The sequence below is a fragment of the Drosophila teissieri genome, chromosome 3R (genome assembly GCF_016746235.2).
Source record: "Drosophila teissieri strain GT53w chromosome 3R, Prin_Dtei_1.1, whole genome shotgun sequence".
NCBI lineage: Eukaryota > Metazoa > Arthropoda > Insecta > Diptera > Drosophilidae > Drosophila > Drosophila teissieri.
The window spans coordinates 22617214-22630718 of record NC_053032.1 but is presented as its reverse complement, the minus strand read 5'-3'; the positions used below and the strand labels follow the sequence as shown (position 1 = coordinate 22630718).

At 46.6% G+C, this 13505-nt stretch overlaps 5 protein-coding genes across 9 annotated transcripts in view; 2 read left to right on the top strand and 3 right to left on the bottom strand.

Moving 5' to 3' along the window:
• LOC122622028 (furin-like protease 1) overlaps window positions 1-3525 on the bottom strand; it is a 152038-nt gene extending 148513 nt beyond the window's left edge. For 4 of the 5 annotated variants that reach the window (XM_043800132.1, XM_043800134.1, XM_043800136.1 and 1 more), the window contains exon 1: window positions 2922-3523. The gene's annotated coding sequence lies outside the window, so the exon portion shown is untranslated. Of the gene's footprint in view, window positions 1-2921 lie in introns of all 5 variants that reach the window. The other variant, XM_043800137.1, reaches the window with a different exon arrangement.
• Window positions 3526-3954: 429 nt separating this feature from the next.
• Window positions 3955-6208, top strand: LOC122618851 (vacuolar protein sorting-associated protein 33B). The gene is made up of 4 exons (XM_043795444.1): window positions 3955-4058; window positions 4114-4214; window positions 4272-4590; window positions 4655-6208. Exons 1-4 carry the CDS (start codon window positions 4002-4004, stop codon window positions 6098-6100), a joined length of 1923 nt encoding a protein of 640 aa, XP_043651379.1. The 5' UTR covers window positions 3955-4001; the 3' UTR covers window positions 6101-6208.
• On the bottom strand, window positions 6179-7430 carry LOC122618853. Its single transcript, XM_043795445.1, has one exon. The coding sequence runs from the start codon at window positions 7345-7347 to the stop codon at window positions 6256-6258; it is 1092 nt and encodes a 363-aa protein (XP_043651380.1). The 5' UTR covers window positions 7348-7430; the 3' UTR covers window positions 6179-6255.
• A 56-nt stretch (window positions 7431-7486) lies between these two features.
• Window positions 7487-8304, top strand: LOC122618854 (mediator of RNA polymerase II transcription subunit 28). Its single transcript, XM_043795446.1, has one exon. The coding sequence runs from the start codon at window positions 7607-7609 to the stop codon at window positions 8177-8179; it is 573 nt and encodes a 190-aa protein (XP_043651381.1). The 5' UTR covers window positions 7487-7606; the 3' UTR covers window positions 8180-8304.
• Window positions 8305-8540: 236 nt separating this feature from the next.
• Window positions 8541-13486, bottom strand: LOC122618850 (transcriptional regulator ATRX homolog). Its single transcript, XM_043795443.1, has 4 exons — window positions 13349-13486; window positions 10976-13018; window positions 9960-10838; window positions 8541-9889 (listed from the first exon to the last, which is right to left on the bottom strand). Exons 2-4 carry the CDS (start codon window positions 12978-12980, stop codon window positions 8796-8798), a joined length of 3978 nt encoding a protein of 1325 aa, XP_043651378.1. The 5' UTR covers window positions 12981-13018; window positions 13349-13486; the 3' UTR covers window positions 8541-8795.
• Between the last annotated feature and the right edge of the window lie 19 nt (window positions 13487-13505).

Here is a 13505-nt window from a genome sequence, read left to right as displayed (position 1 = left end):
TTTCAGTTCGGTAGCAGCTTTAAATGGATCCTTCTTGCCCTCGGGCACTAGCCTTTTGAAGAGATGGGTGCCCAATGATTGATTTCTCCCACGTTTTTCGGGATTCTTGTTGTAGGTGATTGCATTTCCTATCATTTTGATTTAGAATTGAAGGATTAGACCAATATTTCTGTGTGATTTTCCTTCAGAAATTGGTTTTTTGACCATGCCACGCTTATCTGAAGAGCAATGCTTTCCTCGTCCCATTTTAATAATTTTTTTTAAGGTATGTTTCAAAAATAATGTTGGATATAGTAATAGAAATGTCAAGTTTTATAACCATGTGCTTTTCACCAAAACAAACCGCCGACAAGTATTGAATATTTGAAAAAATCGATAGTGGTGCTATTTTTGTTTTCGCCTCATTTTAGACCTTGCCGCCCAAAAAAAATTATTAAAAATCATGGTATGGACAATTCAAATTTTTTTTTTCATTTTTGGATAGGAAAAACATCTAGCATTATGCGAAAAATCAGTATTTCGTACTATCGGTACCTCAACCTTAATTTATTTAATCGAGAACAAAATACGTTATGGTGGTGCTATTATTTTTTTCGCAACTGTATGTCCCAACTCGAGGTGGGCTCACTTTCGTCATTCTGGTTCGGCGAAAGAAAAACAAACATGGCTCAGTGCTCCCGCCCCAAAGAAATGATGAAAGCTGAAGAGCGAAGAATGTAGAATGAAGAACGAAGAATGCCGTAGAATGAACAATTCTTTGTTACTCCTCTTGTCTTCGTGGGTCGCGTGAGTCACCCTAATGGGAAGAAACGCATGAGTGCGACTTGCCGCGATTGTTTGCGGTTTTTTGATGAGTGTGCTAAAATAAAACGCTCACTTTTTACAGATACATACATATGTATATGTATATATGTGTCACTTTTTGGGCCTAAAAATAATGCAATTGTAATACAATAACACGTAATGGATGTGTTCTTTAAATAAATTCGTTACCAAGCAAAAGCACAAATCAGCTAACAAACTTCAATCACATTTTTCCAACACCTGCGTCCAAAAGTACCGAGGAAAGCTGCCCAAAAATAGAACCGCAAAAGTATGGGAATAATTACATTTTTAAACAGACTTAAGCCAAACACCAGAGATCGAAATCGAGTGAAACGAAGCTAATACAAAGCAATTTATATGTACATATGTGCACAAACAGACAAATGGAAATATTTGCCATATGCCAACAGAAGAACAATACTAATTGGGTTTGATGTGTGAGCGTGGAAATGAGCAGAGCAAAAGCAGACATCAAACCGACGAAAATTCACACGCCTCCACACGGCGAACAAAACGAGAATCTTTTTGGGGGGAGAAATGGTAGATTGGAGGGATAGGGGGGTTACGGGGGTTTGGAATAATAAAAGGAAAAAATATCCAAGAGCAACGCACGTTGCAAAAATGCTTTCTGCTTTCTTTTTCAAAATCATTGCTGTTTGCACAAGTTCTTGTTCCGTTTCTTTCCCCCGTAGATGCGTAATTTGTTTCAGGTTTTAATTAGTGCCGAACTTTGGCAAGAGAATTTATGGGGGAGGTGCGATTTGGATTTGGATTGGGATTGGAATCACCTTCGGGCGATGGTGTTGTTTATTTACCCAAGTAAATGCAAATGAATTATTTCGATTTGCTTTGCTGGCTGCTTATTATTGTTTTTATTGGGCAGGTGAAGCGCATCTCGCACTAAAATCGAATTGAGAAACCCCGACGGCCTCGAAAACTCAGCGGAATTTCCCATTCGCATGAATCCTCTTTTTTTTAAACAAACTAAAGAATAACAACAACTATGAGTAATAAAATGTCGCATCATTTGGAATATGAAAGTAATTATTATTTTGAAAAGAACACATTCTTTAAGCGAAAGATAATAATTTGAAAGAACATTATTTCCAGTGAAAATAAGCAGTATTCATTATTTTTAATTTATGCTTATTTATACAGAAAATTACAAACAATTCTCTTCAAATTTGTTTAGTCTAAATTGCTTACTTCAACTTTTTGATGATTCATTTTTAAAACATTCTCGCACTTTCGAGAGCAAACTTACTTAAATAAAAAAATAATATGGGCGTATATACTACAATATTTGGGACTTCAACCAATAAATTATAAATCTGAATCGCCTAACAAAACATACTGTTGATAAACCTGTTCTAAGCTAAACTACTTAAAAACCTTTTAAACTTTTGGCAATTAACAAAAGTTGAACAGTCTGGGCAAAAATTAAACTTTTAAATAAATCGAAAGGCCAATAAATTATAAATCCGATAGCAAAATCTTATTTTTAATGGGAGAGAGGGAGACACAAGCAAATAAAACATAATTGGGAGGGGCAACAACAACAGGAAAAACGCACGGACATTAGAAAGATGAGCGCGAAGAAGAAGATGCGATTAGACGGGAGCGCAAAGAATAGAAAAACTAAAAGTAAACTAAACGGCAACCTGTGCAGCGTGCCAGAGCGAGACAGCTGCACAAACCGGTATCGCAACAACAATTGAACCGCAAAGAAAACGCGAAGAAGACACACACACACGGACTATAAGAAAATAATGTTAGCCACTAAAACAAAAACAGAACGAAATGAAACGAAAACACAAAGATAATGATTGACAAAGGCAACAATGTAAAACTGCAACCAGGACGGAGAGAAAAGGAGAGAGCGGTAAAAAAGAGACGAATCTGCGGCACAAAAGAGAAGCCGAGTACATGCAACAAGCTGCAATTGCCCAAAAAAAAATAACAACAACAAACCAGACCGCACGGCTATTTTTGTCATTAGATTAAATATTTCAGATATTTTCGCACCTATTTTCGCACAGTTTCACCCACATTCGCCAAAACCAATTTATTTATAAACAAAGTAAGTGCAAGCTCACCTGATGACTGGAAAATAGGCGCCTGTAACTTTGGATTGTATGGAAAATCTCAATTTAAATTTGTTGTTGGCTGTTGCTTTGCTTGTTGTTGCTGCTGCTGCTACTGCTGATGTTGTTGTTGAATTTCACGCGAAAGCAGGCAAAACAACAACATAAAATCACAAACACTTGCACGCACATACGTCACACACACCCGCACACACACACGGGCCGCACACACACTTGGACAGCTGAGACATAAACACACGGAGAGCAAATCGCAGTGAGAATGGGAGAGAGAAAGAGACGGAGAGCGATAACAAATTTGTTTTCTGGTTTTTCTTCACGATTTTATTTCACGCAATTCGAATGGCTAACCATATTTTAATTCCGATTTAATTCGCCTCAATCACTGTGTGTGCCGTGCGCTTGCTAATTTTCAATTTTTCACCGCAGTACTCCGCCCGTTTTGCTGCTGTTCTGGCAATCGTCTCTCTCCTGGCTAAAAACATATGATTTCGGTTGACAGAATCACGATAAAAACACATAAATGCGAACAGGGCGCGCGCAACAACCTCCCACGACAATCTCTCGCTTCGGAATTTGGAACGAAACTGCCAGTTTTGCAGCGAAACGCGCTTAAATACCCGACTAGAGATGGGAGCGCACGGCGAACCGGTTCGATAGTTCGTGAGCGACTAGCCGTCGCACATTGGGGCAAAAGCGTGAGAGGTGTACAATCGAACCAAGCAATAGACACATATTAAGTGCTTTTGTTAAACAAGTCGGAAGGCATAAACTTTGAAATTAGTCGCGAATTCAGCCGGAATTCAAACTGTGCGCAATAAATAGTTTTCAAAGTAACTCCACACGCTGTGACGTCACAAGTTACATATATTAAAAATTAATATTTTAATTATATATTTCAGATTCTGCCTTAAATATTGTATAGAACAACTATTAAAACTGCTTATTTAACTTTGAAGATTATTAATTCAAAACAATATATATTTGATTTGTGACAACCTTATTGCATTTTGCATGCGTCACCTTACATTTTGCTACCCTGCTGCATCAGCTGTTCGTGTTGTTCGGCCAAGAATGGATTTGACGCTGGACAAAAAGCTGCAGGGCTTCCAGTTGGTGGCCCAGGAAAAGGTGAAATAGTGCGTCAGTAGAGTAAAACTATTAACTATCTGTAAATCAACTGCAGCTTTGTTCCATACTATGTTCGATACCTGGAAAAAAAGAGTTGATTTTGGAGCCCGACTTGATTAAGCCACTGGAACATGTTGTCACTGCCTCCTGGCTGAAGTAGGTGCTTAATCCATACTTTATAGAAATGTACGACTTATATATACCCTTGAACAGGTTGAAGGGCATTCAAAGGATCTACAAACATGATGCCGCACAACCTTTACCCCGATCCGCTGATCAGGTGCACATCTACATGATCCGCAGTGTTTTGGGCACATTTCAGACGCTACTCAAGCAATTGCAACCAGTGGCCTTGGAGGAAATGCCGGACATATCCATGAAGATGTACCACATAGTCTGTGTGCCCAGTTGCTACTCCTATTTCCAAACGCTGCTGGAACAAGCTGGTCTCTACGGACTGGTGCAACTTCATCACTTTAACTGGGACTTTATCTACTTTGATCAGGGAGTTCTTAGCTTGGAGCTGCCCAATGTAAGTAGATGCACCTAGAACAGTAACAAAATAGTTTTCTATATTGGACATCCTTATTATTCAGTTGTACGAGTGCCTCTACCTTCAGAGAAACACGTCTCCATTGCCTTCGGTGGCTCAGAGCCTGCGATTGCTTCAGATGATTTGCGGGCAACCGTCCTTGATTCTTAGCTTTGGTAATCACTCGTCGCAGCTAATGCAAATGTTGAAGACTCTCGGCAAACTCCCGGCACCCACCAATCCTCCGGACTATGGCGGCTGGCTGGTTATCGATCGGGATAAGGATTACCCCGCCAGCTTGCTTACTCCGGCCATTTATGCAGGTCTTCTTTTAGAAGTTTTCGAGCAACGTTCCGGCGAGATTCTGGTAGACAATTCCAAGAACAAGATCAGCAGCCAGCGTGTGGAGTTGCTCCAGGGAAAGAAGCCTAAGACAGTTGTAAACTCAGCCAGCAAGCCCTGTTCCATTCGGTTTAACTCCACCTCCGATGAGATCTACGGCGATAATCGGTACAAGCGGTTCGCACAGGTCAGCAGTTTGATTCACGCACAAGTAAAAGCCCTGGGGTTGGAACTGCAGAAACTCAATGACATGCAGCTGGACGAGATGCACGACTATGTGGCCAGAAAGCTGCCCAAACTAACCGAGCTCAAAAGCAAAGTCCTCAGGCATCTGAATGCCAGCGAGATTGTGATCCAAATGATGGGAAACTTCAGGAAGCTGCAAACCCTGGAAGAGGACATACTAAACAATGATTCAAGGAAGCGATTGCTAAGCGAGATCGACGAGCTGTTGACCACAGATGGACAGAGATTTAACACTCTGCGATTGCTGTGCCTTTTGCATCACTGCGTTGGCGTGGTGCCCGAGGAGCTGCAGATCTTTGCGAGGAACTACTGCAATCTGTTTGGACACCAAGAACTGGGTGTGTTCCAGCAGTTGTCGCAGGCGGGCTTATTGCCACCACTTGTGGTGGAGAAAAAAGCGCCAAACAAGCTGCTCTCAAATCTACCTCTTCCCAAATTCCAGCAAACGGAGTTCCAGGCAAATGCTAATCGGCTAAAGCTGCTCACCTCCAGCGGAGATGGTCAGGATGGAGGTTCCTCGTCTAGAAGTCAAGCTAGTGGCTTGCAGTCGTGTCCCAGTTTTGTGTTCAACGGCACCTACATCCCATTGGTGGCGCAGCTCTGCTCCATTTTGCTGAAAACCAATAGTGCCGAGGAGTTATCCTCGAAGCTGGGCATGATTGACGGGCTGCATCTTCATCTGGACAGCGGAAAAACCACGCCCAAGGCCTTTGCCAGCCAACTGAAGGCAGGCGGAGTTGCAGATCACGATGTTTTCCCCCTGCGCCTCAGGAATCTCTTTGTTTTTATTGTAGGCGGAGCCAGTTATGCGGAAATCGCCGCCTGCGATTTTGTGGCGAAGCTTACAGGTGCCCAAATAACCGTGGCATCCGACTCTCTAATGGCGGGCAGCGATTTGATCGCCACCGCCTTTAACCACTGACCATGAAGTAACTAAGAATCTGTGTATCAAATGTTTTATATATATTTTTATACAAGCAATGATGACAAAGCTAGTGATTAACAATTTTTGAAATTTACAACTTAAAGAATGCTCTCTTTTTCGAATAAATATTTCTTAAAAGCGACACCATTTGGCTACTTATCACCACCGGCTCTGGTCATTCCAGGCACACGGTAGAGCAGCTCCCCGTCGTCGTCGTAGTAGGCATCCTCCACCCGGTAAGTGGCGCCTTCGCGATGCAGTTTTCGCGGTATAACGATGCGTGTTTTCACCTGGGTTATTTCATACTTGCGCTGATCCGCGGCACTGATCACAATCTCGCTACTCGCAAACTTGGGCACGAAGCTGGGCAGGAATCCGGTGCCACTGGGGTTCTCGATGGGTCGCTTCAGTTCCTCTGGAACTGTGGGCACAGACTCAACTAGCTGCAGTTCCTTAAGCTCCTGCAAGCGCATCTTCTTTTTATTCCGAATTTTATCCAGCAAATAGGTTTCATCTTCGGCAGCAGAGGGTTGTGCCTCATAGCCGGATGGGATTTGTGGTGGAGGCATATCTTCTGGTGTGGAACTACTGCTGCCCAGCAGCTTGCGGAATTCGTTGACTTGCGGAGTGGGTAATTGTGATTTTGTGGGCCAATCCTGCGTTTTTAGTTCTCGCAGATCCTGTCGCCTTCGCTCGGCGAATTTCTGCAGATGCTGGAGGAGAGCAGGTGGGATACTGAAGTCACCCTTTCCCGACTTTAAAAGCTGCCAGTTTTTAATAACAGTTTCATCGTGGGAGCGTATCCTTTGCACAGTTCTGGGTCGCCACTTGGCCCTCAGAATTTTCTGCACAATGTCCGGAGTGGCGGGAAAACTTTCGGCCAAACGCTCCTCGCTCCATTCCTCGGGATCTCGCTCGTGGAGCAGGCGCATCTGCTCCTTTTCGGCATGGAGCAAGAGGTTGGGCAACTTGGCGTCCCGGAAATACTTGTGCTTTATCATAAACTGACGGATGCGATCGCGGTGCTGCTGCTGTTCCTTCTCGTATTGCCGATGCGTCTTCTGCACCTCCATGAAATCCGACTCCAGATCGGCGTAATCCTCGCTAGCTTCGCCGCTCTTTGCTGGATGATCCTGCAGCTGCTCCAGCTGGTATCCCAGTCCGGGATTGGCGCGACGAGGAACTCTGGCCAACAGGCAGGAGCGAGCGGTGTGCAGGCCGCGTTGAATCATTCGGGCAGTCATCTTGGTGCACAATTTGAAGTCATTTAGTTTTCAAACTTTTTGTTTACATAAACAGCCGCATGCAAACCGCGATTGAGACTATCGATAGACGTATGTTTATCGTATGCTAGACATTCTTTATCGATAAGTCAATACTTAAGCACTTTGCAAAACGTAGCAACCCTGCCGAAATTCTGTTGCTGATTTTTTGTTGTTCCCGCAGAACCGGCGAAATTATTTATCTTTAATTGTTGATTCGACTGTCAAAGCTCACGAAATCATGGCCAGCAACGAGCCCGGCGGCGGTAACCTGATGGACGAGTTCGAGGAGGCCTTCCAGTCGTGCCTGCTGTCGCTGACCAAACAGGAACCGAATTCCGGAACAAACAAGGAGGAAATCGATCTGGAGGTACAGAAGACCACCAATCGCTTCATAGACGTGGCCCGCCAAATGGAGGCGTTCTTCCTGCAGAAGCGCTTCCTCGTCTCCACGCTGAAGCCCTACATGCTGATCAAGGACGAGAATCAGGACCTGAGCATCGAGATTCAGCGCAAGGAGACGCTTCTCCAGAAGCACTACAATCGCCTGGAGGAGTGGAAGGCCTGCCTGTCGGACATCCAACAGGGCGTCCACAGTCGCCCCACGCCGCCGATTGGAGCTGGCATGCTGCAGGGTCCCGGTGGCGGTATGCCACCCATGGGCGGTACTCCGCCGCGACCAGGAATGATGCCCGGAATGCCACCGGGTGCAATGCAACCCGGCGGACCCATGCAACCCAGTCCACAGCACATGCTGCAGGCGCAGCAGATGCAGCAGCTCCGCATGATGGGCAGACAAATGCCACCCAAATGAACTGGGAATGCATTCCTTTTAGCTTGTAATTTTGTATAGACCTGGATTAGTCTACTTGTATCTCGCGTAGTTAAATAAACTGATTATATATCACTTAACGATTTTATAATCCCTATATGAAGAAAGATACTGGTTCGTTTTGATGATTATTATTACTATAAAACCATCCCATTTCTGCAAAACATGAAGTTTGGAGGAGAAAAATGGTTACGCATTTATTGTAATATCTGTGCCATTTATTTTTGTTATCTTTATGTCGCGTGTTAAATAGATGTCTGCATCTCCTAGCCGGATCCGCAGAATGTTTTGTATATAGCCATGATCTATATCGTGTAAATATGCATTTAAATCAGATGCTGTATATTTTGTTTTACGTTTTGCTTTACTTGTATCTAATGTAAGTCTACACATGAATTAGGACAGTTTTGAACTTAACTGAGTTGACGAAAGTATAATCTTATGCGCTCGGTTATGGGTAATTGGTAATTGTAATTAGATAGGATAAACCACATTTGTAACTTTAGTCAAAAGGAAATATCGACAAGGTCGACGAATTACCTACGATTAAATTAAAGAGTGTAACCACTGCATTGGTTCGATTCGGGTATTTTGTAATTTAGTCGATCTCGTATACCTTATCCGGTTCGAAGCCCGGAGCAGGTGTTGCTGGCGGTGGCCCATGTCCCACCGATCCGGCCGCCATTGGCGGACCACCAGTGCCCTGGTTGTAGCCAGCCGCGTTGGGATTCTGGTTGGCGTAGAGCAGGGGATTCATGTACATCCCGCTGGGATGGACAATATTTGAGTGCAGGTTGAGGAGATCCTTGTACATGGTGGGATCGCCGTTGTTCATCTCATTGTACAGCTGCTGCAGATAGGTGGGCACCAGCTGAATGACCTGGTTCTGGTTGAGCTCCTGATGATCCTTGGATATCTTCATGTTCAGCAGCTGCAGCAGTATGTCCGACCGGAAGCCAAAGATCTTGTTGGAGGTCACGCTGCCGGAGGCATTGCCAAACTGGCCCATCACCTGGTTGCCGAAGGCATTCCTATCGTAGCTCATGTACTGTGACGCCTGAACGGTACGCGTCTTCTCCGCCTCGTACTCGGCCCAAGCCGACTTGCGCTCCTCCTCCGTCAGATTCTCGTGCTCCTCCTGCTCCAGCAGCGAATCATGCTCGTGGTACTTGAAGATCAGTTTGTCGTGCTCGGTGAGAATCTCGGCAAACAACCGATCCTTGGGCAGAATGGGCATCTCACGCTCGGTGCTGGGGTTCAGCTCGTACGAGTACAATTCCATAAGGTCCGTCTGATTGTAGTGCCGTGAAATCTGCTGCTCATCGATCACACGCTTGGCTGTAGCCTGCTTGGCCACCTGTCGTTCGTACACCTTCTGCTCCATGGTGCCCATGGCAATCAGACGATAAATATAGCACGGCTTGATCTGGCCAAAGCGATATACTCGGAATATGCTTTGGGTGTCGTGCGACGGATTCCAGGAGACATCAAAGATGACCACTCTGTTGGCCGCCACCAAATTGATGCCCAGTCCACCGGCCCGTGTGGAGATGAGAAAAAGGCGGGCGCGCAAGTTGGTCACGTTGTTAAACTGCTTGCACATGGCCTCGCGCTGTTCCACGCTGCAGCTGCCGTCCAATCGGAAGTAATCCTTTCCGCTCGTCCAGCAGCCCTTGAAGTCACCCACATCGCCTGCGAAAGTAAAACCAAATTGTATTACTTCCTATCTATGAATATACACAAAATGTAATGAAGACTTTACCTTCGAACTCGTAGTTCTTGGTGTTGCTGTCCACCAGCGAAAGAAAGTGCTCGATGACGTCCAGCGACTGCAAGGACTGTGAGAACACGAGCAGCTTGTCACCAATGGCCTCGCATTGCTGCAGTAGCCGCAATAGGATGAGTAGCTTTGGGGAATGGTGCACGTTGTTCAGCTCTCGTTCTTCGACAAAGGGTTTCCACCACTCCGAAGGGTCGTCCTTCTGCACACTGGGTCCTCCACCCAATCCGCTCAGCAGTTCCAGATCGGAGTCGCTATCACCACCAGCGTTACCATTGCGAGTCTTGCGCTTTTTCACCTTTCCCGAACTTGCCGCCAGTCCCGACATACTGGCATCCGACTTGAAGGATTCGCAGCTGTCCGAAGAGTTGGAGACAGCCTCATCCTCGTCGGTTTCGTCGCAAATAAAGCCCTCTATATCGGAGTCGTCGTTGCTGAGCAACCGTTTGGCAATCACGTTGTCACTGTTCACCCGCAGGTTCATCGGATGCGTCCAGATGCGCCGCAGATCCTGAAAGTCCTGAAACAGCCTTGCCCCCTTGCCGACCACATCGCCGCCGCTCTGCTCCCGATGTGTGGTCATGTAGTAGCCATACAGCTTCTGCTGCAACTCCGACAACGTCGTGTAGACCACGTACTCGTGCTTTGGCGGCAGATAAGGTGCGAGGACCGAGTAGTCCCTCCGCTGGATGCAGCCCTCAAGCAGCTTGTGCAGAATGTGTGAGCGGTGCTTCATTAGGCGAAGATCCCTCTCCGTGGAGTCGGTGTACTGCCCATTGGTGATCGGGTTGACGAAACGGTTCATGTACTCCTTGTACGTGCCCAACAGATTCGGCTTAACAAACTGGATCATGCAGTAATCTAAGGGGAAACAGAGATTTCATATCAAGTCGTAATAAGTTCGTTTGGGAAATCCCTACTGAGTAACCTCTTGTGGCCTATTTATGCTCAAAACTATCCAAACTGATAAGCAGTTTGTCGTTTCCCTTTATACTCACATTCTCTGAGATTGTTTTGGAGTGGGGTGCCAGTAAGCACAATCCGACGTTTGGTGCGCATTCTGGTGACAGCCTTGCTGATGGACGTCTTCTCGTTCTTGAGCAGATGTCCCTCGTCGCAGACTACCAGGTCTGGACCGGGGTCGACCAGGGCCTGCATGAGCTGCTCACGCTGCTTTTTGCGGAGACCCTTGGCCTTCTCGTTGGCCAGAATGCGGTACATGTCGTAGCCGAGGATGCAGACGCCGCCCTCGTTAAACCATTCGTTGAGCTTAAAGATGCGCGTGGGCTTGTCCTTATAGCGCGAGATGTCGTACACCTCGATGTCGTTGCGGTTGGCGAACTTCATCCAGCTGGTAAACTCCCGCGCCCAGTTGTTGACCGTGCTGAGAGGCGAGATGATCAGGACGCGATCCACACCGGTTCGCCTTGTGTTGACCAGCAGCGTGTGCGACAGGGTAACCACCTGCAAGGTCTTGCCCAGACCCATGCAATGGGCCAGAATGCAACCGGAACCGGGCTTGTCCTGGCTCTCCTTAAGCGTCTCAAAGCACGCGTCCCACATGAACTTCACGCCAGCCACCTGATGGGGCTTCAGCTTCTTCAGCAGTCCCTTGTCCACCTGCAACAGGGCCTTTTTGGAATCCTCGTCAAAGTCTAGCACCAGTTCATTGATCTCGATGCTCTCGGACTTCACAAAGATGCGGTTGTAGAGCTTCTGACGATCCTCGATACGTTTCCTTCGGTCATCCTCCTCTTTGGCCGCCTCCTTGGTTGTCAGATCCAAGTCCTTGGTCTTGATGATCTTGCGAATGTGCTTGCGCTTGTTCTTCTGCTTGTCATCATCCCCGTCGCCATCGCTCTCGCCGCTTGAGTTCTTCTTGATGCGCTTGCGACCCTTCTTCTTCTGCTTCTCCGCGGGCTCAAAGTCGGAGGAACCCTTGTCGGATTCGCTCTTCTTTCGTCGCCGCTTTCTTTGGGGCATCACCTCGCTGTCGCTGCTGTTAGGCGCCTCCTCGGCTTCCTCCTCATCCCCAGACGACTTTCTGTCATCCTCCTCCTCCTCCGCTGCTGGTGCTTCATAGTCTGAATCAGCCTCACTTTCGCTTTTGGAGCGCCTTTGCCTGCTCTTCTTCGAGGTGGTAGCCGCCTCTTCCGAATCCGTGCTCATTGTTTTTGGCTTCTGGGCGGGTTTCGTTTTGGGCAGACTAACTCGCTTTAAGCGCACGACACAGCGTTTTGGCCTCAGTGGTGATTCTGCTCGAGAGGAGCTGGCTCTGGACGATCTTTCGCTGGACAGGGATCCTCGTCGTCCGCCGTTGACGCTTCTGCCTACCCTGGCTGATTTGGTGGCTTCTTCCTGCGCTTTATGCCGTTTGTCGATCGATTCCTTGATTGGCCTCCTGCTATTCTTCTCTGGCTTCGTCTGTTGTGCTTCTTTGCGCAAAGGATTGGCCACCAGTGCTGGCTGGTCTTCGTATTCGGATTCTTCCTCGCTGTCGCTTAGTTCTATAATAGAAGCGTTCTTGTTGCGACTTTTGCGGGGCGGCAACACGAGCTTACTGCTTCCTTTCACAGGCTCTTCGTCACTGGAATCGTTGATCGTAATTTTCTTCTGTTGGCTGCTGCGGGAAGGCCTCTCCTTGGTTTTGGGACTGGCCAGCAGTTTCTCCAGCGGCACAATGCGTATTTTGCAAACGGGCTCCTTCTCCTCGTCGTTGGCTGAACTGTTTGCTACTGCCTGATCGGAATCGGAATCACTGGAGCTACTGATTGTGGCCTTTTTGGATGCCTTGACATTTTGAGTTGTTGTGGACTGCTTGGTTTTCGATCTACTAGACAAGGACTCGGTAACAGTTTCAGTTTCAGTTTCAGCTTCAGATTCCGATTTCGATTTCGATTCTGTTGCGGATTCGCGCCCAGATACGGATGAGCAGTTGGAGTCGTCTGTGGTCAAAGGTGTTGCGGCATCTGTGTGACGGGCGTTGGGGTTTTTCTTTCCCATAGGTAACCGGCTGTTTGTCCGCCCAGCACTGCAAAGATCTGCAAGAAAGGCGATTTTGTTGCGTTACTGGTTTTTGTGTTTTTATGCTTTTTAACCCTGCAAAAGGTAATGTTCTTGTTTTTTTTCGTTCGTTCTGATATTTTTATTGTCAGCATTTGCCGCGCGTTCTTCGCTTCGCTTCCTCTGCTTCTTTCCACCTATCGCTCTTCCTCTATTCGCTCTCTTCGCCTTTTTTTTGCAATCTGCGTCTGTCTCTCTTTTTTTTTGTGTGTGGCTTCGGCACCAGTGATACATCTATTATTTATCCGAAAACCTTTCAATTTACACATGGAAAAAAGCACTAGATCGATTTTTTCAGCTGTTTTCACCTGCTACTGGTTGCGTGGGCGCTTCATCGCGTCCTGCCACTCGATTTCTACTCCTTTTCGCGACCCTTTAATTGTTATTTTTCAGCGTGAAGCCGCCGCAATTGCAAGTTGGGTATACTAAACTCTTTAGGGTTGCCAGGCCGCCGGACGAGCTATC